This window comes from Mytilus trossulus, chromosome 14 (genome assembly GCF_036588685.1).
Source record: "Mytilus trossulus isolate FHL-02 chromosome 14, PNRI_Mtr1.1.1.hap1, whole genome shotgun sequence".
Taxonomy (NCBI): domain Eukaryota; kingdom Metazoa; phylum Mollusca; class Bivalvia; order Mytilida; family Mytilidae; genus Mytilus; species Mytilus trossulus.
In genome coordinates, this window is record NC_086386.1 from 58,947,814 (window position 1) to 58,975,093 (window position 27,280).

The following is a 27,280-nucleotide window of genomic DNA, read 5'->3' on the forward strand; positions in this document are numbered from 1 at the left end:
ATAATCTTTCAATCAGTTTAATAGAGGTCTGAAGCTGGCATGTCAGTTCACTGCAAGTAGTCTGTTGTTGTTTATGTATTATTGTCATTTTATTTATTTTATTATTTGGCTAGAGGTATAGGGGGGGGGGGGGGGGTTGAAATCTCATAAACATGTTTAAAGTCTCAAGTCAGGAGCTTCTGGCCTTTGTTAGTCCTGTATGATTTTTAATTTTAGTTTCTTGTGTATAATTTTTAGTTAAGTAAGACGTCCATTATCACTGTACTAGTATACATATATGTTTAAGAGGCAATTGGAAGGACGCCTACGGGTGCGGGAGTTTCTCGCTACATTGAAGACCCATTGGTGGCCTTCGGCTGTTGTCTACTCTATGGTCGGGTTATTGTCACTTTGACACATTCCCCATTTCCTTTCTCCATTTTATGAAAACATTATGCAAATCAAGAACTCATTTCATTTCATGTATATAACCACACACCTTCACAAAAGCATTCCTTTCTAAAGAAACAACACTACAATACAAAACATGTTTTTTTTGTTAAATTGTTCTTCAATGTATCTATTGGTTGATGGAATTTTGAAATAATCCAAAAACTTACATGCTTAATTTTACGAAAACATAGACATAGACATAGTGCAAAGCAAGGCAGCAATATTTGCATGGTGCTAAAAAAATATACCAAAAATATATAAAAAAAAAATATTAATCAAGACTGTATCTTTAGTTTCCGGTTTCCTACCATGTAAAAAGGCTACGTTATGATTGAATTGAAAGCAGGATATAGAGACAAAAGTTCTTTACAAACTCGTAGAATATAGAAGAGGGGCGAAATATACCAAATAGACAGTCAAACATACATTGTATAGATCGAAAATAAACTAAATTCACCATTCGGAAAAAACAAATATGAGATAAACAGACAAAAAAATAGTACACAAGGCACACCATAGAAAACTAAAGTCTAAGCAGCACTTTAGGTCACACTAAGTATGTCACACTATGAAAAGGGAAGGGGGTAGAAGTTACGACATAAGGAACATCATTCGAAATCATCTGTGAAACAGATCAGTTTGAAGATAGTGTGGAAATAAGCGTTACATTTTGTCGTATCAAACTTTATCAGTCTCCGCGGGATTACTATCGTATCACTCTCGATGCAGTTGTAGAATAGATATGAATATACATTTAGCTTTTTAATTTTAAGTTTTTAGGCTAAGATCAACCATCTTAATCGGATGATGTAAAATAATTTCAATAGAAACATAGTGAGAAATTAAAACTTTAACATCATTATGTTCCGCTTAAAAGAAGCAAGCAAACCAAGTTTACATTTTTCTGTAGGTAATGTTTAAATGATTAAATTCTAATCTGTTGAAATTTGTGAGACTAGTTACCTTTCAATCCGAGAGCAAGTCTTATTAGTTGAACGGCTTATTTGCAACGTATTCACAAGACAAACACCAACAATTATTACTGAATGTATACCCATCGTTTTGTTTTGATATTTAAAACAAGGAAATATTTGATATAAAAATACCAAAATAATAGATCTAGTTTAAATTTCCGGAAAATGCAGTCGTAAATTGGTCGTTAGTTTAGTTAAGTTCAAATCAATTAAACATTGTTAAAGAGACTTATTTTTGAATTGAACATAAAATATTTATTTTTTACTTTTTTTTTATTTTGAGTTCCTCTAAAATACACCTTATGGACTGCAAACAAATTGTCTAAAAAGAATTGAACGCACATTGACCGGAAAACGAAACAGGACTTTACGAGCGGTTCACATGAAAATTAACGTGTCATACATACAATGTTTGTGACTCTCACGCTAACCTGATAGCGATAATATGATATAAAAAGATTTAGGGCGCAAATGGTTGTAGTTGTTAGTCCAAACAATATATTGTTGTTTTATTAAGCGTGTCGGGAAAAATATAGTCTTTATATGTTTAAAGTAGGGATAATAAAAGCGGCCTTACTACAATAAATTAGTTACTTTCTATAGTAACCATGGTAACTACTAATACAATATCATATAATAGTATGCTTTTCATACCTTCGTCATGTTCAAGGAGAAACGTTTTGTATAGTAGCACGGAAAAACTGGTCGTAACACATTCACCGGAATATCTGGGCATTGCACAATATTATATTGTTATCAGTCTGTTTTTAGGACTATAATCATTAAATGTATACGAATTGGTATTGTAGTTCTGAGAACACGTTTTTTTATGAGTTGTTATCGGCTTTGCGATACATTGTATATTTCGTAAAAGTGTGTACTGTTACATCAGTAGGTAGGTCTTTCTGTTATAAAGTAGCCAGATGACTGACCCAATGTTGCTTATTTCAACGTAAGTGAGTCCTTAAACAAAAGATGTTTGATTTGCTATGAAATATGTACCCCTTATGGTACAGTTATACCTGGTCAAGTTTTGATATCTATGTCAAATAACATGAAATGAAAATAATTGGTTTGATTGCCAATGAGACAACTTTCCACATCAAACCATATGAAACAAATTATAATTCACCATAGAGCCTTCCATCATCTACAAAACCAATACCGTATAGTCAGCTTTAAACGTCTATTGAACTTTTTAATTGTCTTAATCTATACGTGTATACCTCCTTGATGTACATTTAGAGAATATGTTTGTATCAAGCTTTGGTAATCATTGTTAATCCAAACAATTTCAAAAAAATGAATTACATTTGTTACATGTGACCTTGTATATTTTGTAGATAATAGAAATGTAACATGTTTTTCTTCTTGCTTAGAGGTATAACCTACTTCTAAACATGATATACTGCAACATTTGGACGTGGATGTATGGAGGGAATGTAAAGTTTGAAGTGAGAACACAAAAACTTGATTAAATTATAACAACTATGATATCCAAATGGTGACGATTTCATTACTAGTAAGTCTGAGAGCTTCGGCTCTTTTATCTAAGATAGGGTGCGAGATTTTTCAAATGATCAAGAAATTATAGTAACAAACAAGTCACGTTAACAAAAATAAACGGAGAGAATAAAAAAGGAACTCCAAATGAGAGTTAATTTATGTCAATACAGAACAATTGTCTCCCGTAATGCGTATATCAGCTTACTCTTGTCCGCTTTTCATACATGTACAACTTGGTTAAAAGAAGGTGTATTGCCTATTATAATACCAGTGGGTCAGACTTCAATGTAACATCAACACAAAAACGGATTATCAGCGAGTAGAATCGACATTTCATAAGTTTTACGGTTACAATCACAACTTTATTTGTCCGATTCTATATTTAGTTGAATCAACTCGCTTGCGATATGTTATCACAGTCTTGTATCTAAAGATACCAGTCTGGATTTGCTTTTCTTGATTTGTCTATTAACTCGATTTGAGATCAGTAGAACCTCGGTTACATGTAACTACTGCTGTCTTATTTACAAAATGAATCATTTGTGTATCTTCCCAAGGTAAACAACTGCAAAAACAATTGACAACTAAAATATGACACAGACAGATCGTGTCGGGCTATATGTATGTAATGATGACCGTAAACATGTTTATGTAGTGTTTAATGTAGATTTCAAACAGATTTCTGAATAAACATGATAAAGAGTTCAACATTAATACATAACACTTCCAATGTCAACATGCACGTGCATAATATACCGATCAAGATTTTAAAATGCCGCATGAAATTTTCATTCTTCTTAGTATGACATTTGAAAATCCTCATGTTGGTAAGAAATGTTTGTTCGAAGTCCGTGTGTGTCGATATTGAATAAAAATAGTTAGTTATGACTCATATAGAGCGAATCATATATATATTGGTCATGTTCTAGTGTAGCTAGTAACAATTTTCTCAAACTTACACGAATAAACTGGTAAACCAATTTCGTACGAAAACAGGCAGTTTGCCCTGCACAGTTTTTCGCTTTTTTCACATTTATGAACCAACGTAAATAATTACCGTCCAGTCGATGCACTTTCAATTAACTTAGATATGTCCAGTCTATGGTCGTTATACAAGTATGGCAAGTACGTGTTCACATCAAGAACATACTGAATTGTCCAAACATCTACTGAATGAAAATGAATTGACTGTTAGCAAAGTCTAAATAATGCTGAATTTACCACAAACGGTTAGTTTGACTACAAATTGAAAGAATTAACATTATTGAACATTGTGAGTGCATACTTTTCAGATGATCGTTTGGCATGTTTCAGACCTAGAAAAAACTAGAAATACATAAAATACTTAAAAATGATTGTTGGATACGAGGACATCATCTTATAACTAAACGTAAAGCTAGATGTTGTTTTCATTTTGGCAATCATATGTTTGTTATAGGAGGGCTACTTAAACTAAATACAAAAACAGTTGGTTTAAATAGGTATTTAATTATTTGTTTCTAAGAACTTCTAATATACTTTAACATCTCCTTTTCATTTTGTCTTTCTGCTCAATTGCTTTTAGCACCAACTAAGAGTTTTTATATAGATTATGCGCGCCTAGCGTTTACGATTAAATGTTGTGAATCTGTTTTGTATTTTACTCTTATCAAAATGAGAAGTGCTGATTTGTGTATTGATAAACGTGGTGTATCCGTGAATTAACGTTCCAAATCTATTAAACATAATTTCAGATAATTTATAATTAATTTATATTGGTTTAGAGGTATTAACAGATTAATTGATTATTGTGTAATTTGAGGATTTGCGGAAAAAATTCTTTCCATTTGTGAGCAGGCCTCCTCATTTTAAATACGATAAGCATGATAAGTGTGTTCAATGTAAAAATTAGGAAAAAAACAAGCTATGTTATAGGCAGCTACATTTTAAGTCATTTGAAGTACTTTATTTAAATGATGACTAATTTTTGGAAATACTTCAGAGACATTAAATATGTGTTTTGTATGTATATGGTACAGTATTACGTTTTGAGACTTTTGTTTCGATTTGGTTTGTTTATTTGTGAGTTTAAAATTTTGTGCTCTAAATTGTGTACGTTGATATGCATTTGTATTGCTGCTGTTGTTTTGCAGGTTACTGCATGTATTATAGTTATCATCAGCAATTGTTATCTCGCCTTTGAAAAAGAATTTATTGTCTGTCCTGATAATTCTCAGTGGATTTTGAGATCTTCTAGCTTGTGCAATAGCAGTCACAAAGCATATTTTTGTTTATTCGATGACAATGAGAAAATATTTAAAGAGTATTGTGCGAGGGAGCCTGAGGCTCAGACACCAGGTAATTTTAAACATGTATTAAAAGTACATATTTACCAATTCAATTCAATGCAATTCAATATGTTATTGCCATATAAACTTTTGAGTGTGTGACATATAACAGAAACAAATACAAATACAAACAATAACTTAGTTACTCTATATACATGTACAGGTTCATATTAGAAATTATCATAAATTAAGGAATGTATCTTCCTCATGCAAAGCTCTGATTCCTTTCACGGATTTGGCTATACTTTTTTGACCTTTTGGATTATAGCTCTTCATCTTTTATATAAGCTTTGGATTTCAAATATCTTGGCCACGAGCATCACTGAAGAGACATGTATTGTCGAAATGCGCATCTGGTGCAAGAAAATTGGTACCGTTAATTTTATTCAAGTAAATATTAAAGGGTCCCTGGTTCTCAGTTCCTCTGGTTTTTGTAATAAAGGATCCAAGTTTATTCACTTCTGTTTCTGTTGACGGGTTAATTAATTATCAACAACGGCCGTAAAAGTCTACCATATGTTTTAAACTCTAAAAATTGAAAAAAATTAAGCCATTAACCTTCTTTCGAATCTGTTTGATTGATTATTAACTCAAAAACACATATTGATAGGTAATAGTATATTGCAAAGCATATATAGTGATAGCATCTCGGTTTAAATCCACTCGAGGTAGAGTAATTGTATCCGTATGCGTTATTTCGTAAATGATTACGTAGCTGTCCTTAAACATATTTTAATGCAGTTCACGATCTGTAAGAATTTTACAAAATTTTGCCTGTTTAGACAAATCAGTCTGACGATGAAAAGTAAGACAACAGGAACACTGACTTCAATTAAAAATTCGAAACGGAAAATTCCTTATCAAAAGACAAAATCAAATGATCGAATGCATCAAACGAAAAGAAAGCAACTGTCATTTTTTCCTGATTTAGTATAGGTATTTCCTTATTAGAATCTTGAACAAAGTTACCGGGTGAATAGATTAATAATATGGAATAACAAGTTCATGCATGCAAAAAAAACCAACACCAAAGTATCGGCAACAGAGATTTCTCTGGCACAAAACATGTACAAGCGTACATGAAACCTTTATTTTCTTATTTTTCAACATCAGACGGTATACAGGTATTAGCATACCTGCAGTTTTCCCGACAACATTAAATCGGTTCTTAGAATGAGCGTTCGTTTGGCTGTGCGAGATGTATAAATACGCAGCCATGTTAAGTTGATATGAAGATACGTCATACATTTGAGGCCTCTATCCAGCTCGTTTAGGGGGAGTTTCATAATCACTTTACGTAAGGAACCATTGAAACATCACTCTGAGGGACAGAAAAGACATACACGAGATGTTATATTTTAATTATAGAGTTTGCTCTAAAGTGTAAACAAACATACATTGGGTGTTTTTTCTTCTGGTAAGACACAAACGAAAATGTTAACCTATATCAGAGGATAAAATATGTTGACCAGGTAATAATTATTGTACTGGCTATCTAGATATGTAAAATTATGTTAGTTCATATCATTTAAATATGTTTTTTTCTATTAAAGTGATGCCATTACAAATACAGGGGTAATTAGAAATACAACCTTGGCTACTTAGGTATTTATCATGTTTATGTATCAGGAATTAGTTCAATAAACAATTGTTGACAATATAAATATAGATTAATACTCTTGTCCTTTAAAATTTCTCTTTCGATTGCAGGTCATGAATTTGTAATTCGAGGGGAGTTAGACGGTAAACAGTGTGCAACCAATCGCTTTCAGCCATTTAAATTATCTACCAAAGGCTACAGTAGGTGCATCTTTAAAAAGACAGAATGCATCGACGAAGGTCAGATTCAATATAGTAATGGAACATTGATTTCTGATAGGCTGTGTAGATGCGACTATACTAATTCCTATAAATTTATTACCAAGACTAGAAACTCTTGCTTCTGTGACCCTATGGAAGAGGATTGCTCTTGCTACAAAACTATGTGTCCTAATGAAAAGGTGTTATCACCAGGTAAATATCTAGTTAGATAAAACAGAATCAAATTTAGCCATCAATTTATTGTCTATATATACTCAAATGATCCGTATTCCATTGACGATTATGAGGTAGGTGCGAAAACCGTTGCATTTTTTTCTGTGAGATATCTATGTGTCATTGGTCTGTTCAATAGTTATAATTTGTGTTAGTCACCTGTGTTTTCATGGGGTTCTTATTCAATTAATGACAAAACACTCTTTATTAAATAACACACCACTGTCCGTACTGGTTTTATTTGTGTTATCAATGTCAGGTAAAGACATTAAAACAGTTCAGGGTGTAATTCATTATGTTAATCTGCCATTACGTTACATTTATTTGCCTGATAATTTTCCACATTGATTTTTCATCAATAGAATATAATTCAAATGTAAGAAGGACATGTCTTATCTGAAGACTTTTATATACATGTATTTAATTATATATGTGAAACGTACGTTCTACAGGTTATAGTATAGTGTCTAGTACATTGATATAAAATTTTAGATATGTTAACTTATCCAATTATAGTGTTGTTTAGACCTAGGAAATGTGCCGTATACAGTTGTTTAATTCAAGTCGGTTCGATATTCAACTGGCATCATAAGTTTGGATTGCCCTTGTTGTTTCAAGAACGTTTCAAATGGTTGAACGATAATACATTTGATATTGTGATTGTATTTTCCTAAATGTTGGTAAATTGAACTTTTCAATTTCTTAGGTTTTGGAAGGGTTATAGATGTCAATATGTTCGTCTAAAAATCCCCGTCTTGTTTGTCCGACTGTTTATCCTAATTTATACTTAATAACCAGATAAATGAGAATGTGAGATTATAGTGTGATGTCACAATTGACCTAATAGTTTTATTAGAAAATAATATTTGTTTTTATTTTAAAACCTAGATACGGCATTGCTATCTGCAAGATTACATTGCAAAAAGTGATAATTAATAAAAGAAGGAATTCGATTGACGGTGACAGCATTTACAATCTTCATTATTGTACATTTTGCAGTGTCTGTCTTTGACGCTTAATTACAAATGTTTTAAAAATCCGTTACTTGATCGGATTGCTTATATTATATAATTTTCGAGGTAAATTACATTTTTTTTGTCAGTTTTATATTGCAAAGACTAAAGTTTCACGACTAACACTTGTTCAAACGTTGCCTTGTCTTACTATGCATGACAGGTTTACTTTCTAATAATTTGAATACAACATATATATTGATCGTATTATCATGTTTAAAAGAAATGAAACAATATTTTTTTTTTAAATCCAACCATTAATTATTGTATGTTGCAGATTATAAATGCATCACATTGAAAAAGTTTGCTGACAAGAACCTCTGTCCAGAAATACGAAGGTGGTGTAATATATTATTGATGCTACATTATTTATTTCATTTGCTTTCAGTCTGTACAAGCACTTTTATCGACCACATGCATTTTCTTACTACATGTACAAGTTGAACCACTTCTGTCAATATAGTTATATGATTAAATACATGTATTTTGAAAAATATGGTAGTCGGTAAAGTGAACTTGAAAGAAAAAAAAAACACAACATATTACAATGAATTTCTCACGTTCGTGCACTATATGAAGTATTACAATTATGGTATTGTTACAGTATATCAAATAAAAAGATATATAAAAAGATAAACACGTACGTTGTTGAGATGTGTAAAGTTACACTGGCGAAACATTCAATATTAATGTAATAGAAAATAAACTGTCGAATCAACACACAAAGCTTCTAATCTAAGAATTATTATTCTAAAAAAGTTTTTTCAAACTGTTTTTTATTTTTATTTAACCACACCATGCACTTTTCAATTAAACTAAGATCGACTTGACATGAACAACTTTGTAAAAGCAGAGTTTTAAAAAAATCCGAGCATGATAATCATTATCTGTTTAATCCAATTGATAACGGTTTTCTAACATTTTGTTTACAAGTGTATGAATATAAATCAAAATTTAACTAAATTTATAAAACCTTGAAATTTATGCGAGAAAAACAAAACGTCTTTATTAATATTGTCAAGCATTTAGACCTTTAATGATGCTTGCAATAACTCTCTATTCTTAACAAGCAATATTTTTTTTGTATTACAGTAAACAGGTTCACCTTGGTATGCAAGATAAAGAAGACAAACTAATAACGTCAACAATTATCAAAGGTAAGCATGCAAGACAAAGAAGACAACACATTATGTCACAAAATTACTAAGATAGGCATGTAAGATAAGGAAGACTAACATATTATGTCAAAATGTATCAAAGGTAGGCATGCAACAGTTGGAAGACCAACTTAGGACGTCAAACAATTTCAAATGTAAGCATGCTAGATAAGGAAGACACATGTATTATATCAAAAGGTTTCAAAGGAAGGCATGCAATTTAAGGAAGACAAACGTATTTTTTTCTAAATCAAAGGAAAGTATGCAAGATAAGGAAGACAACGTATTATATCAAAAAGCTTCAAAGCAAGGCATGCAAGATAAGGAAGACACACATATTATATTAAAAAGCTTCAAAGGAAGACATGCAAGACAAGAAAGAAAAACGGATTATGTCGATAAGTTTCAAAGGAAGGCATGTAAGATAAGGAAAACAATCGGATTATGTCGATAAATTTCAAAGGAAGGCATGCCAGATAAGGAAGACAATCGGATTATGTCAAAATGTTCAAATGGAAGGCATGCAAAATAAGGAAGTCCGAGTGTTTGGTTAAAAATTTTGTGTATGTTTGTCCAGACTAAAAGCCTTTGCAGAACTGTCAGTGTCTTGTATTCATTTATTAAATCAGATGCAATTTCAAGTATCAAACTTGGGGATATTTAACCGTGTTATTTATGTCCTTATTTCAATTCTATTCATCATGTTTATGGAAGTGTTTAAGATAAAAAAAAAAAATCGGAAATGCAAATCTATTAACAACCAAATCGAGTTCAGTATTTTTGTTATTTTACTTTAAAGCTTTACCGTGTGATATGCATTTTCCATAAGACATTGATCTCGAACTTTATTCTAAAAAAATGAAATATTGCTAGCAACTGTCATTTACAGTACTGTATTGAAATAAAAATAAATAATGAACATGAATATTATCCAGTAATACTTAAAAGATAGATATATAGTTAAGAATGACAATTGACACACCAATAATAACGTTATGTTTTTCAAATTTAATCATATCGTTGTTAAGAAGCTCTTATCATGCTAAAAGCCTACTCAAATGGCTTACTTAAGACAGAATGAAAGCATCATCTTAATAACTACACCACATATGTAATGATGAAAATCAATGCCAAAATTCCGTTATGTGTGTTTCAGCTTTAATCACAAACGATTATTCTCTATGCTAGCGACAATGCTTACAATTAGGCATAATTTCACCCCTAGTTTTTGGTGGGGTTCGTGTTGTTTATTCTTAAGTTTTCTATGTTGTGTCATATGTACTATTGTTTATCTGTTTGTCTTTTTCGTTTTTTTCCCATGGCGTTGTCAGTTTGTTTTAGATTGATGAGTTTGACTGTCCCTTTGGTATCTTTCGTTCCTCTTTTCAAGCAATCACTGAAAAATTTTACATTGGAAATTTTGTTTCACCTTCAAAGTATATGTTCATTCGGTAAATTGAAGTATGCTTGGTGTAAAACTATTGCTTAAATTGGATCTCAAATGTTAATATACATTTATTTAACAGATCTTCTTATTTGAGCATTTAAATAAAAGGCTTCAAACAAGTCGCTGAATCTAATGAAAGAAAAGAGCATGGACGATTTATCTGAAAATTATTTGAAAAAAAATTACACTTCACTAGTTGAGCTGGATTTTGTCTGGTCAAAGTAGACAAAAGTAGATATGCTTTTTTGCTCCAATCGTCTTTACGTTTCTTTTATTCGATATGTTAAAGATACTGTAAAATATTTCGTTAAATATATCAATCTCTTTTTTTTTATATATTGAAATGAAAGCATTTAAGTGGTATGTTTAATGGCGACAAATTTCGTGAATCTTTGCAGTCTCAATTTAAATCGGGGAAAACAAAGACCATACACCCAATTCAGTACAAAATTCATTTGACAAGGGTAAACCTACAACTTTTAGATCCCATAGAAAAGATGGGAATTATAGACCTTTACCGTTAAAAATGTATGACATTTAAAAACCATGGCTGGCGTTGAAGGTTCAAAATTAAAGTAGGGGAAAATGTTAAAATTTGTTAATCTATGTTTTTTTCTAGAGGAACTGTATATTACTTTGAAAAGAGACATATACATGTCATTGCCAAACCGTTTTTATTTTATAACTGAATAATGACTATAAATGTTTTCCTTGATACCATGGTTTATCAAATAAGTAGCGTAAAAATTGTGACATTTAAAAAAGAAAATTCAGGGAAATAAATTAAAGTGAAACCCATTGTATCTTGATTTTCGTATAGGTGTGCTAGAATAACATTTATGTCAACCGTATTCATTTTATTGCAGAGACACCTCAATCGACATATGACAGAAAAACATCTACAATTAAAATAGTTATTACAATTACAATTACAATCATTACAGCATCTATTGGTATGTATCCTTTTCAAATGTTTATTTTGCTGGGTTTTTTTTTGTCATAGCAAAAGTATTATAATTATCTATACAGTAAAGTGTTAGTTGATTTGTTTAACAACACATGTGGTGTTTTGACAGAACATTGCTATAAATATAACCTTATTTTTTCTTTCGGTATGTTACAGTAAAAACATCCATAATGTACATTGATTCTTATGTGTGCTTTCCACTTTGTGATTGGTTCAGCGTTTAAATTTTGTGTTATTCCAGTGTCACTCCCGGATCGTGTATGAAGAAAACGCGTGCTACAAGAGTGTTACATTTCATAAAACTTATCTCTATATTAGTGCGAAAATATCTGTAGATATTTAATTTAATATTAAAATCAGAACAAAAAGGCATCGTTTGTATCGACAAACGACAAATTGTAGACGAATTTACAGCGAGTTTATGGTTTGTCAAAGTTGATGCAAACTTTGCAAACGTATGATGGTGCACATGTAAACAATATTTTTATTATGAATAATACAAGTATAGTTATAAACACAGTCACAATTAGGATTACGTATGTTAGAAACAAATGATCTGAACGTGTGCTTGCAGAACCGTTTGCGTACGCTATTTGGCCTTTTAAACATGTTTGATTCGAGCGTCACTGATGAGTCTTCTGTAGACGAAACGCGCGTCTGGCGTAAATACAAAATTTTAATCTTGGTATCTATGATGAGTTTATGTGCAACCACTGGTCGATGCCACTGCTGGTGGAGATTTATTTCCCCGAGAGTATCACCAGCCCAGAAGAGAGCACTTCTGTTTTGACTTGAGTTATCATTGATATGTTCATAATTATAAATCAACAGAACTTTGAATTTTTGAAAGAAAACTTAGACTTTCCTACCTCAGGAATAGATGAATTTAGCTGCATTTCGTAAAACTTTTAGGAACTTTTGGTCCTCCATGCTCCTCAATTTCGTATTTTATTTGGCCTTTTAAACTTTTTTTGATTCGCGCGTCACACTGATGAGTGAGTCTTTTGAATACGAAACGCGCGTCTGGCGTAAATATAACATTTTAATCCTGGTATCTATAATAAGTTTATTTGTAGAGTTTGTGTCAGAAAGAAATGCGCTCTAAATTTAAAAAGAACGCGTAGTTAACGACTGTAATGTGCAACCTAATATATGGCGTTTTCTTTTGTTAACTTGACATTGCGGAGAAAGGCTCTTATTTTAAAAGTATGATACTGATAATTTACATCATAATTTACTTCATAACTAGACTCCCAGCGGTGAAGTTGAAATCGTTCCGACACAAGTTAGTTAATCGATATTGAACATTTGAATATCAGTTTTACAGAAAACCATAGATTTGTTACAATTGTCTAAAAAAAACAATCTCATACCATTTTGACCGAATTTGACGATCAGAATAGCATTTATAACCGGTTTTGTACTTACATTAGCAACACAACGGGTGTGATATGTGGAGCAGGATCAGCTTACCTTTCCGGAGCACCTGTCATTACTCCAATTTTTTGTAAGATTTGTATTGCTCAGTTTTTATGTTTTATATTGTGCTTTTTGTACTTTTGTTGCTCTGTTTGTCGTTTTCTTTTTATGTTATAACGTTGTCCGTCTATTTTCTTCTCAATGACTAATAAGCTTTGTACCAAACATGATCCATGCTTTCATAAATACGGAGTGCGGGATTCAATAGCTGTGACCAATTGATAATATTTGGTTGTTTTTACTCTTTCGTCAGATTGCTGGCTCATTGACACATTCCTCATTTCCATTCTCATTTTTTTTTAAAGTTGGCATATGCTTAAATAATAATTTGTCCTTAGTTGACCTTGATCCTTGATTTGACGAGAATTGGACCATTTGAATATTTTACAACGTGGCCAAAAATTTCGATAACAGTAGACTGTATCGTACTTTGTTGTGTTGTTGCATTAAAATAAAACAAAATATATGGTAAATGTCACGCGTCTATATACAATTAGGGCTGATATCTTCAGTTTGAGATCCTATGCTGTGTTGTTACACCATTGCAGTTTAGTGTTTTCGTTGTACTGAAAGTTTAATTTCTTATACTTTGTTTAATAAAACAGGCCGTACGTTTTATAGTTGGTATTGTTTCATGTGTGTATCTGTCTTTTATGGCGAACTGTTACTCTTGCGTCTTGTATTTCCAGCTGTGTTAGATAGATGCGTACAAGATCGTTCACAAACATGTAACAATTGTTGGAATAACATCATTTATTATATTGAAATTGATGTTAAAAGATGACATTATGTTATTGCGTTACTTCTACACTAACTAAATTCCAAGATATGAAACACTTTCAATATAATAACTGAACATTAAATTTACTCACATTACACACTTACATCATGATAGGATTTTCTATTTTCAGTTTTTGTTATAGTCATTCTTATAGGTAAGACTTTATTAATTGCAATGTTCATTATTTCGATTAGTCCTTTTCATTATTGTGTTGTTATTGATCACACGTAACGTGCTCTTTAATTGGAGTTGGCGTAATTCAATAGAAATGTATCATACCTTTAATATTAGAGGTCGGTCATTTAAAACGTATCAACCGTATCGTATACGTTGACGTATCCGCATCTGCAGATTTATAAAACAAATATTATGTAATCCCGAGTTTAAGAACACTTTGCGTTCGAAACAAACAAACATTCACTTTCAAAATTTGCAAAAGTGGTGTTTTGTAAAAAATAATAATAAGGGAGGTCTATCAACTGCTTTTACATGCCCTTAAAAGGAGCCAATGTATGGCAGGTACACGAATATCGTACACAATCCTTTATTTATATAGCTAAAATATTTCAAGATATCTAACATGAATAAACACACACAAAAAATCAAATGTACTACTTATATGCATGTAAGGAACTTTGATTATTGTTCATTTGCGATGTTATACGAGGTAATAGAAACATGAGTTATCTTCAGATGTCATATGAATACATGTACATTTAATAAAACAGTACTGAGTATCACTCTATTTGTCAAATAACAATTGGTTCATTAATAGTTATCCCACGAGGACGCGGTGTGTCAGATTTAGATCAGCCCGATGGCCGGAGGCCAGAAGGTGATCTAACACTGACATACCAAGTCCGAGTGGGATATCTATTTAACATCCCAGCTGTTTTAGATTAGACGAAAAACCATTTACAAGTCATAAAATATCGTTTAGAACGCCACACAACCATTATTATATACTTTACATATTACTGTATGGTGTATACCCTTTATGACCCTCGAACACGATGAGTAGACATCAAACCATATCAACTCGCCCCACTGGCCAATCGGCCCACACTGTATCGCCACTTTTTTAAAAAAAATCTCCCCGCTCTACTTTACCGACTCGCCCCACTTTTGAAAAAGTATAAAATCAAATTGAACAATCAGTCCGACAACTCACTCATTAACGAAAAGGGTTTTGACCCCACTAAATAAAGGTCTGTCAACCCGCTCCACTTATAAACATATCTTGCTTCCTTTAAGTATGTTAAATTACTGATAGTTCGTATCATTGGCCAGTCGTCCTGGTGTAGTGGTATGTGTCGTGGCTTGATATGCTAAAGGTCTTGAGTTCGAATCCCAGCCTATACACTGGATTTTTTCTCCGTGAATTTTGATAGATAGTCTTTTCTCTATAATTGTATATTTAATTATAAGTTTTATAGTGGATTTGACATTCCCGCCAAAATGTTATTGAACAAAGGAAAGCATGCATAACATAGAAACTCAAACTGGGGTGATCTGGTAGGGGTGATCCGGCTCAGATCACCCCTGTTAAAACATAGGAGCTGGGATGTAAACGTGATTACAAGTTAGCACACAAATAACCGTATTCACTCAGGACTATCATGCCTGTAAACTGTTCCAACTATCTGGAATATCTTTAAAAGTCGGATTACATGTTCCACAAAAGCTCGATATTTCCTAATTGTTTTGTTAATTTTTGCATTAGAAATTATCCAGTTGCTCATTTGCATTATTGAAAGTACATAAAATTAAAGCTCGAGATCACATACTGTTTTTTGATAAATCTGCAGATGCAGATACGTCAACGTTAACGATACGGTTGATACGTCTTCAAATGACCGACCTCTATTATAAGGTTAACTCAATAGTAACTACTATTTTTTATTTGTGTCAAAATGACGCTGTAAAAAAGCAAATATGACATACCGAAACATACCACGTCCACGGAAATTTAACTTACTTCCTGATGATATATACATAAAAAAAATATGGCATGGTTAAAGATAGTTTATAAATTGAATACCACACACATACAATCACACGTCAAACAAATACAAAACCAGAAAGCTGAATTGGTTTAAAACACATCATCAGAAAACTGTAAACATAGTTACACCTATCGTCACCCTTTAAATTTAGGTTTAGTTATCTCATGTGTTCTACAGCGTTACCACCATTGCATTTCCACGTAGTTCAAACCAAGATAGCATCACCATGCCACCATCGAACTCAAATGTGATAGAAAACGCACTTCAGCGTCAAAGCATGGCACCTCAGCTTGACCACCAGGGTTCGGAGTACCATCTCGGATCAGAGTCCTACATATATATATATATATGAATACATTTCGTTAATTACGACGGCATTAATCTAGTGTATGTCTATAGGAAAATGTCGTTTCTTTCTATTAATAAATTAAGTTTATAATAGTCTGTTGTCAATTGTTTATTCATGTTCACATTACAGAAGACGATACAATAGCGTATGACGACAATGGAATAGACAAATGGACTGGAATTGGTATGATATGATACACAATGTATACTTTGTATTCATTTAAAGCGTCAACCTGTAAATTATCATGAACACTGCCTATCACAACTGTATGGTATATATCTGTATTTACAACATATCTCGATAAACTCCAATTGTAATCTTTCATATTTGTGAAGTCAACGTTTGTATAAATAGCATGCAATATACAGTTCTCCGTTGATGAAATATATTGAATAGATATAGGAAGATGTGGTGTGAGTGCCAATGACACAACTCTCCATCCAAATAACAATTTAAAAAAGTAAACCATTATAGGTCAATGTACGGCTCCTTCAACACGGAGCCTTGGCTCACACCGAACAACAAGCTATAAAGGGCCCCAACATTACTAGTGTAAAACCATTCAAACGGAAAAACCAACAGTCTAATCTTTATTTTACATACCCTTTTATGATAACAGTAAAAAAGGGTTACTGCTTACAAAGAAGCTATTAAACCAATGATTCCCAATTGTGCAGTTGCTTCTTTTTATTTTTCCTGTCCACTAGAACATTTTTAGCTATATATGCACACACATGTATGTATACATGTAACACTCAGAAACGAGTCCTTCCCCCAAAAGTGTCCGATTCCCCCAAATGTGTCCACATCACGTCACTGAACTGTAAAACTTGTCCTCCTGGAAAAGGGCGCCAAAGCGTGTCATTTGTATAAACGCCCTTGAAAACGTGTCCAATTCCCCAAACGTGTCCATATCAAGCGTAATTTGGTTCTTGCTATTTCATTACCGTATAATAATTTTACCATTAGATAAGCTAGCTACGTTAGTACTTTTTTAAACCGGCAGTATACACTCGGTAAAAGTTGGGGCGACATTTCGACTATCTCGTATATGAATTGTAAGCAAATATGTTTAGTTGAATTGTATTTTTACCTGATGAAGAGAATTGTACTGTTACCTGGTAAAATGTCCCTTTCTCTGCGCATTAAAACTGTTCTCTCTAAATATGCATGAAATACTAGCAACTGTACAATACGCAATCAACAGTCTAAAATCAATTTAAACAGTAGAACTGCAAAAACATTAAAACTTGTATGTTCTCTCTTAATATGCATGAAATACTTGTTACTGAACAATACGCAATCATTAGTTTAAAGTTACTTTTTATAGTACAATTGTTTAAACATTAAAACTTGCAAAACTATTGTTCGCTCTAAATATGCACATAATACTTGCAACTGGACAATACGTAATCAACAGTCTAAAGTTTATTTATACAGTACAAATTACAATTGCAATTAAAACCGGGGTTAATCACAAAACAATCATATTTATAAAAAAAAAGAATCTATAAAACCAATGCATGACATATTTGACACTGGACGTTATGTCTCTTTATCGTGTCTTTGGTGATGCTGGAAACCTTAAATTTATTTAAAAAAAAACAGATAACTGGTTTATGATTTGATGAGCTTTTAAAAAACACACGAATTCAAATGGAGAACTGTTGATAAAGTGAAAAAATATGTTGCTGAAAGCCCGCCGTACAATAATTGGATATATATAAAAGACATCATCGGAGTTTATAAGTACAAAATAATTTACAAAGTTAACGATTAATGCAACGCTATAATTTTTTGTATGTTTGCTTTGAATGAGTATGAAATACTTGCAACTGGGTAATAAGTAATTTCAGTTAAATTTGGAACTATGTTAATCATTTAAAACCGGCATTGCACTAACTAATGCAAATTAATGACAACTTCATCACCTGTGTGCCCTATAATAAAATTGTCGTAAACGTTTTCGGCGATTTCATTTATAGGAGATACATGTATTAGCGCTAACACACGTGAGACGTTCTGGCTTGTGATAATGGACACGTTTTGGCAAATAGCAATATTATCGGAAACGTTTGGGGGTTATGAAATCGGATATGTTTGGGGAACATTGAACATTATAGACACGTTTGGGGAGAATAGACACGTTTTGGGGAATCGGACATGTTTGGGGGGAAGGACACGTTTGGAAGTGTTACATATATATGTTAGCGGCGCTAAGTGAAATTAGGCATTAAGTTTATTTCCTATGCAATAAGCTAACGCCTAGGCATTAAGTTATTGCCTGAAACTTCTAGGCATTAAGCTTAAATCCTGAAATCTGATGATGATTATTCATCATATTGCCGAACATAATTTTAGGCAATAACTGAACTCTGAAATTTTTGCATATTTTGGGGATTTATTCTAGATATAAAGTCGTTTTTTAATTATATTTCTAATATTTCATGTATAAATATACATGCATTTGAAAGATCTTCAAATTTAGTAATTTTATTAAGTAATTTAAGCAGTTAAAACAGAATTAACTCATACTTTTTTTTCATATTTTTGTGGTATTACAAAATATTAGAAAAGATTTAAAAAAGTGATTGTATCCAAATAAAAAAGTGTGAAATTCGATAAAATAATTTTAATATTTATTTGAAATTTTTTACACTTCACTAATCGAGCTCACACCATTTTCCAAATTATTTTAATGGATAAGATAAGATAAGATAATGATTATTTTATTAAAGTGTCACATATTGATCTTACAAATAAATATACAAGTTGAATAGTAAATTTCTTTTGTTAACAGTTCCACAACTTGTGATAACAAAAAATTAAAAGATTTTAACACACATTTCTTTAAAGTTTTCATAATTTTAAAAGTATGATTTGATGCGTTTTAATATAAATAACATATTTTATTAGTGATTTTATTTTCGGGAGATGACATTAAAAACTTCAGTGGCCTGTTGATTGAAGCAGTCTTTGGTTCGGCCGTGTCCTTAGACCGACTGAGGTCGATTTCAGTCTTAAGTGGGTTCATCAAACATGTGGCAACTTAGGAAGACCCTAACTAAGAATGGTTAATTTTATAAACAAACATGGCCTGTATCGGTTGCATTTAATATATAGAGCTGCAATTTGATATTTAGAAAGAGGGGGAAAGGGGGAGGCAAGGTTGAAAAGCATTATTCTTTCCATTGTTTTCACTCTATTTTTGTATTCGGTCCTTGTTACATAAAAATCATCCTGCCTTTTTTTTTTTTTAAGTTGCTCATCATGACCAGCCCTTTTTTATTCTGTCCTGCCTGTTTTTCAAATTCCATACTAGACACCCCCCTTGTACAATTGAAATGGTAACTTCCTTAATGCATATTATATCCCTATCTCTCATTTCAGCACCTTTGGTTGCAACATTGTCATTTTCCGAAGCAAAGAATGATTTTATCGATTAGTATATTTAACACATGGCAAGTGTAAAATCTCTTTGTTCTTACTGTGCTATAATCTGGACAATGCACAGCAAATGTTTGCATTAACTACCTCAGATATACTGCACAGTTCAAATCTATTTTTACCTTTAGGGGCAGTTCCTGAATTTTGAAAGTTAATATTTAGTTTTTTGTCTGTTTGCGTATTGGAATAAAAGGAGCTCCCGATATCATCGAATAGAAGATAAGTGTTCGTAGACGAAGACTGTATGTAATAATCAAAGGTTGAGCGTTTAAACTAGTTTCGTACATACATCAGGCTGTTAGTATTCACGTTTGATTTTTTTTATATATTTGTAATTTCGGGTATTTTAATAGCTGACTGTGCGGTATTGTTTTAAATCATCGTTTAATGCCGTACGGTGACGTATTGTTGGAAATTTCTGTGTCATTTTATTTCTTGTGGCGAGTTGTTTCATAGACAATCATATCACGTCTTCCTATGTTTATATACATGTGGAAACAAAAATACAACACACATCATAAATAAAGTCAACATTACGATTGTTTAAAAGTCATAAATCGATTGAGAGAAAACAAATCCGGGTTAACATTTCGTTTGAATACTTTTAGACTGGTCATTTTGGGGTCGCCGTACTTTTGATTTTACATATTCATATTTAGAACTTGTATTACTTATCTACACATGTCACAAGCGTAAAAACCGATAAATATATATATATACAAATATATTTATTAAATAAAATAGTAAAATAAGTAAAAAAATAACAGTTTCATTTCATCGATTCCATCTTCCATTGGGACTCTTCAGGATATACATTTAAATAACTACGATAACTTAACAAAATATGCTTGTTCAGACATCGTTACTGGCTTATTTTATTTATAATTACATTTTTTATAAGAATACCGGATTTTGCTTGGTTGTTATCCAGTGTTTTTTCGCATATTCTATCTGTTTTCCGTATTTCAAACGAATTTACCTGTTTACACCACTGCCATGAATATGTAAAAATACCCCTCTATGCCGTGGTATTTACCATTTTTGATATTGCTTTTTTACCCTCGCGATCCTCTTCCCGCCAAAATTATTCGGAACCTGTCTAACTTTATCCCGTTATTAAGACGAAATGGTTAGCAATATTAATTGATTAAACCGAAAACTGTCAACAAATATGTCAGACAACACGACTACACGGCACCAATCTCGTAATATACTGATATACATATACTTTAGACAGAAGACGTATATACAAATGAACGATTTTGTCGCTGAGCTTACAAAATGATGTAAATTACTAATTTTTTCCAAACAAAATCTTTCACAAACACTGTCAGGCTTTAAAAATTTGATGGAATGAATGCTTCCAAAATGTTGTATGTGAACTTGACATTTTTGAATTACCCAAAAACTTAATTTTTTTTCACAGAAATGTACACGTGTTTGATTCCCAACAATTTTCAAGTTAACATACAACATTTTGGGAGCAAACTTTACAAACAACGTATGGAAAGCCAACGGATTCAAAATTCTTACTTCGTAATTTGTCAATTTGTAACTTGTAACTGTGTGATTTGTCAATTTGTATATTGATGTTTTGTAACTTGCCGATTTGTAAATTGTCGATTTGTGTATTGATGTTTTGTAACTTGTCGATTCATAAAATGTCAATTTGTATATTGATGCTTTGTAAATTGTAACATGTCGATTCCTTAAATGTCAATGTGTGATTTGTCAATTTGTGAAATGTCATCGTTGTATTATGCTAACGATTATTATGACGACAGATGGCGCTCGGTTTCTACTTCGGTGTATAAGCCTCCTGTAAGTAGGAGCACCGCCATATGGAATAAATACCTAAGTAATTTTAATAAATTAATTACAGCAAATGCGTCAAAAAGAAAGCAAAACAAAAATTGCATGTTTACAGGATCCCAGTTTTATTTTATTTACTGACGTGAACTTTCGTTCGAGAACGGAAACTATATAAACATACATCCCGACTAGTGCAGTCCCTCGACGTAATCGGTCTCTCTTAATTGCGTGGTTAATGAAATAGTCATTGGTCAGTGGAATATAACGACTGGATTATTCAGGTGAATACAATAAGGAGATGTGGTATTAAACCGTATGATTGCCAATGAGACAACTATCCACCAAAGCGAAGTTCAAATAAAGTCGATGTAAGCAAGTATAGGCAACATACGGCCTTCAACAATGAGAAAACATAATACCATATAGTCGGCTATAAAAGGCTACACCATTACTGGAAAAGCCAGGTACTAGTAATAAACGATTTCTATTAATCCTAAAATGATATTATCGGACCATTTCATTCTGACAGGAGGGGAAAGGGCTGACATATATATATATTAATATACATGCCTACTATTTTTTTCTGGTCAATAAGCTTAAAAAATTGCCGCTATCAGATTTCTGTTCTGTAGCGCAGTTACTGTGTCTGAGTTTGATTAATAAAGTTTGAAGTGGTTCAGTAAAAGTTTACAACCAAAAAGACCAAAATATTCACGAGTCCCTCGATCTCAACAGCTGATTAACGCCCAGTATTCCCGATATGAACCCCACCTTGTGCCACACCTCCTTATAGCCCGGCAATCTTACCAAATCTAATATTTTGTCGATCGGGTCGTTAATTAACCGAAATGATTCACGATGTTAATAAATAAAGCTATTTTTTTCCATAATATTGACCATATGATATCCCATTATTGACCTGACCGTTGAAATATATGCGGTTTTCTTGTATTCCGATGGACAATATCTCAAATTTTTTATCGGGAATCCTAGTGCTAATCTTGCCTTCTTGACTACGTTGGAAATATTGGTAGTCCAATTTAGGTCCTCGTTTAGTTTCTGGTTTCTTTAGATTTTCTTACAAAATAGTGCATATTCAATTCAGTTTTAATATATAGTATATATAGTATACATAAATTAAGTGACTCATTTAAAATAATTTTTCAGTCAGTTTGTTTTACAAAGTACAAATATGATATAATAAAACATATTTTATCTTCATTACTCAGGAGCCATATAAATAAAGATTGATTGTCCATTTGCTTCTTATATTAAAACATCATTAGATAAGTACAATCTTTTCTGAAATTTTCATATTGAGATTATAATATTAAGGAATCCATTTCTCCCATTATACTTTTAGTTCCAAATATGCGGCCCAGGATACTATTAGTATAAATTTTCCAGCACAGTCTTATATTTCATGTATTTAGTCTTATTTTGCACGGTTAAATATTAAGTAGAAATTTCCTGCCAAGTGACAGTAATATATTTGCGAAGTTGATAAGGAAGCCCGTTCCAGCGACACATCTAGTAAGATGCCTTAATACAGGAAGTGACACACCCCATCCAAGGTTTGGTGACCAGTCACAGTAAACACACATGTTTACTCGTAGTCACCTCTAAATAAAAGCGAAACCCTGGTATACATGCTATATAAAACAAACAATTTATTTATCTATTTGTTTTCTTTTATATAGATGTGCTGTACATTATTGATTTGAATTACTTTGGTATATATTCCATATGGCGGTACTCCTACTTACAGGAGGTTTATACACCGAAGAAGAAACCGAGCGTCATCTGTCGTCATAATGATCGTTAGCATAATACAACGATGACATTTCAAACATGGACATTAAACGAATCGACAAGTTACAAAACATCAATAAACAAATTGACGATTTACGAATCGACAAGTTACAAAACATCAAAATACAAATTGACAATTTACGAATCGACAAGTTACAAAACATGAATATACAAATTGACTATTTACGAATCGACAAGTTACAAAACATCAATATACAAATCGACAAATCAAACAGTTACAAGTTACAAATTGACAAGTTACGAAGTAAGAATTTTGACCCCGTTGGCTTTCCATAACAACTGAGATTGGTAATGTTACAAAACATCAAAATACAAATTGACAATTTACGAATCGACAAGTTACATAACATGAATATACAAATTGACAATTTACGAATCGACAAGTTACAAAACATCAATATACAAATTGACAAATCACACAGTTACAAGTTACAAATTGACAAGTTACAAATTAAGAATTTTGACCCTGTTGGCTTTCAATAACAACTGAGATGGGTAATTTTGAAACATGTCTTATTTCGATTTTTAATTGGTCTAACTGTATGCTATTTTTAGCCCAAAATATATACTATATTTTAGAAACCCAGCGACGATATAATGATAGAATAACAATGACGTTTTCACATAGATACCATTACGTTACAAAAAAAACAGCACTAAAGCGTAAAAGTACAGGAATAATTCCCGGTACTTCAATTTCCCTTCACCTGTACAGTTAGTTTCAATCAAAATCTATTAGGTGTAATTAAACAGCTATATCATGGTATGTAGAGGTATTTTGGACCCAGTTTCCCTTGACTGGAGGCTTTTCGCAAATATCAGTCCTTAACATGATATATCTGTTCAATATTCTATTGAATTCCAGGTACTCTAATGCATCATTCAAAAGACTGGCTAGAAAATGATAAAGTTTTCATAGAGACTGAAGCGGCAAAATCTATCGAACAGCTGTTACAAACAAACAGTCACGTCATTGTTGTTGGTGGTCATGGATCTGGAAAGACTGCGATAATAAGGCATATAGCTTTAAAATTAATTAGAGAGCAAAAGTATGACAATGTTGCGGAGTTAAATTGTTTTTCAGATTTACTTAATATCTTATCAAATCTATCAAATACTGGAATAAAGCTATTTTTTGTAATAGATAATATCACAGACGAACAAGCTAACTCATGGTTTTCAAACACTGGTAGGATTCTAAAAAACAAATGTAAGAAAGAAGGGAATATTAAACTTCTAATATCCTGTGAAAAACAAGTGTATACAGATCTGTCTATGGGTAGAGATCGACAGGCTGAAGCCGTTTGTTTTTTAGATGATCATCGTTTGAACTTTGATGATATAAGCAAGGTTGTGTCAGTGTACCTTCAGTGTCCGCAAATATCAGATGTTTGTGGATTCAAACAGCATCTTGAACTTGATGCTTCATTTCTGTGTAATTTATGTCACGGGAAATCCATCGGTAGTATCGTTGATTTGTTAAGAGATCCTTTAAAATATATTCAATGTGATTTAACAGACATACGTCAACGTAACCCGTTAGAATTTTGCATAATGACATTGATTACCTTACATGACAATTGTTTCAAAGCAGAATGGCTATACAACAACACATGTTTACCGGAAGATCTAATAACAGGATTAAAGATAGTTTGTCATGAGTTTGACATAGACCTTACAGATAAGGACGAGAAAGGTCAAGTTGTGGAAAAGTTTGAGCAATCAGATACAAAATACGTTATTAGAAGTGATGATAAATTTCATCTAGTGCATACAACAGTATTTGAAACTATGGCCTTCTTATGTAGCAAACATTTCTGTGCAATATTTATCCAGCACGCATCACTATCTTTTATAAGTAAACGGTGCCTTTTTGTATCGATTACAAATACATTAAACAAGAATACTTTTCGTGTTGAGAAGGACAATGAACAAATGTATTTTGACCGTATATTTACAGACTTCGAAAACGGTGAAATGTTAAGCACGTTTTATAACTCTCAATTAGTTAATAAACTTTACAGAGAAAGATTTATTCAGTGCTGTCAGGAGAACAAATGTAAATTCAAAAATGTACTTTCAAAGTTTCCAATAACTGAACTAATATCGGAGGGGTACTTAGATATAGTCAGATTATTGTTAAATATGGATTGTGATGTAAATGCAACCGACACATACAATAGGACAGCTTTATTTTTAGCATCAAGTAACGGCTATTCTGAAATAGTGAAATTACTGGCTGATAACGGCGGAGACATATCTTTTTGTGACAAAAACGGCCGTACTCCGCTTTATGCTGCCTGTGAAAATGGACATGTAGACGTTGTGAAATGTTTACTAGATTTAAAAGTAGACGTTTTAAAGCCTGATAATAGCGGTCGCTCTCCTCTTTACATAGCATGTGCAGTGGGCCATATAGGAATAGTTAAAACACTTTTGAACGAATCTAAATGCGATATTTCTCAATCAGATCATTCAGGCAAGTCGCCTTTGTTTGTTGCTGTTACCTTCGGAAAAATAGAAATAGTCAATATCTTACTAGAACACTCTGCAAATATAGAACAGTCTGATAAAAGAGGATTTACGCCTTTGTTCGCCGCAGCCGACCAAGAAACCTCTCGGCATACCAAACTAATGAAAATCCTTCTTGATAATAAGGCGGATATTTTTCACTGTGACACGGAGGGGCGAACAGTTATTTCAATGGCGTGTCAGAAAGGTTATCAAACAGTTATAAACGTATTATTAGAGCATAACTACGATGTGATGTCGAACTGGGGGAAAACACAAAAGTCTCCTTTATTCATTGCGTGCGAATATGGACATGGTAAACTTGTTAAAGTGCTCGCTTTAAAAACAACTATCAATCAAGTGGATACAAAAGGACGATCTCCTCTGTATATTGCCTGTTGTAACGGACACAAAGATGTTGTTGATGCTATGATTGCCCATAATGCTGACGTTGACCTTTGTGATAAAGACGGTCGATCTCCGTTATATATATCAGGCAGTCGTGGATTTGTTGAAATAATGAAGAAACTTCTCGACAAGAAGGCTAAGATTATGCTTCTCAATAGGTGGGGGGCGTCGGTTTTGATTGCAGCATGCAGGGAAGGTCATTTAAATGCAGTAAAACTCTTAATAGAAAACAATATTGACATATCGAAAGCCGATATTGAAGGAAAAACAGCAGTGTATGAGGCATCTCATTATGGGCATTTCGAAATTGTTGATATTTTACTGAAAGAGGGGGCTAATATGAATGCACAGACATGTAAAAATTTGACACCACTGCACACAGCTTGTGCTCGTGGATATGGAAATATTGCACAATTATTACTTGATAATGGAGCTGAAAAAGAAATTACAAACATTTGCAATGCGACCCCTAAAGATTAGCAATTCAAAACAATAATATTGAAATTGCTTTCCAATGGAGGTAATTCTTGATCTCATGAACACTCTTGTGTATTTGTCATTCAAGTCGTGTATCAACGAAATATAGTTGTCTATGATACCAGAGACTTTACATTTTTCATAAATGTACTATTTTGTTCGCTCATTTAACAGCGATCATAGTAACCCGTGGAGTACAAAAACGATTTCTATAAAAAGGGATTTGACATGCAATTAATAATTTGTGAAAATCTAAAACTAAAACGATTGATTTTTGGCTTTAACTGAAATAACGGCTATCCGAGGGTCACTAAACAAAC

General features: G+C 32.4%; 1 protein-coding gene across 1 annotated transcript; it reads left to right on the forward strand.

Annotated features, from left to right (window-relative positions):
• The first annotated feature begins 2,795 nt into the window (after positions 1 to 2,795).
• Positions 2,796 to 27,280, forward strand: LOC134697920 (uncharacterized). Its single transcript, XM_063560206.1, has 5 exons — positions 2,796 to 2,928; positions 5,045 to 5,249; positions 6,950 to 7,252; positions 16,602 to 16,655; positions 24,430 to 27,280. The coding sequence occupies exons 1-5, from the start codon at positions 2,908 to 2,910 to the stop codon at positions 26,961 to 26,963; spliced, it is 3,117 nt and encodes a 1,038-aa protein (XP_063416276.1). The 5' UTR covers positions 2,796 to 2,907; the 3' UTR covers positions 26,964 to 27,280.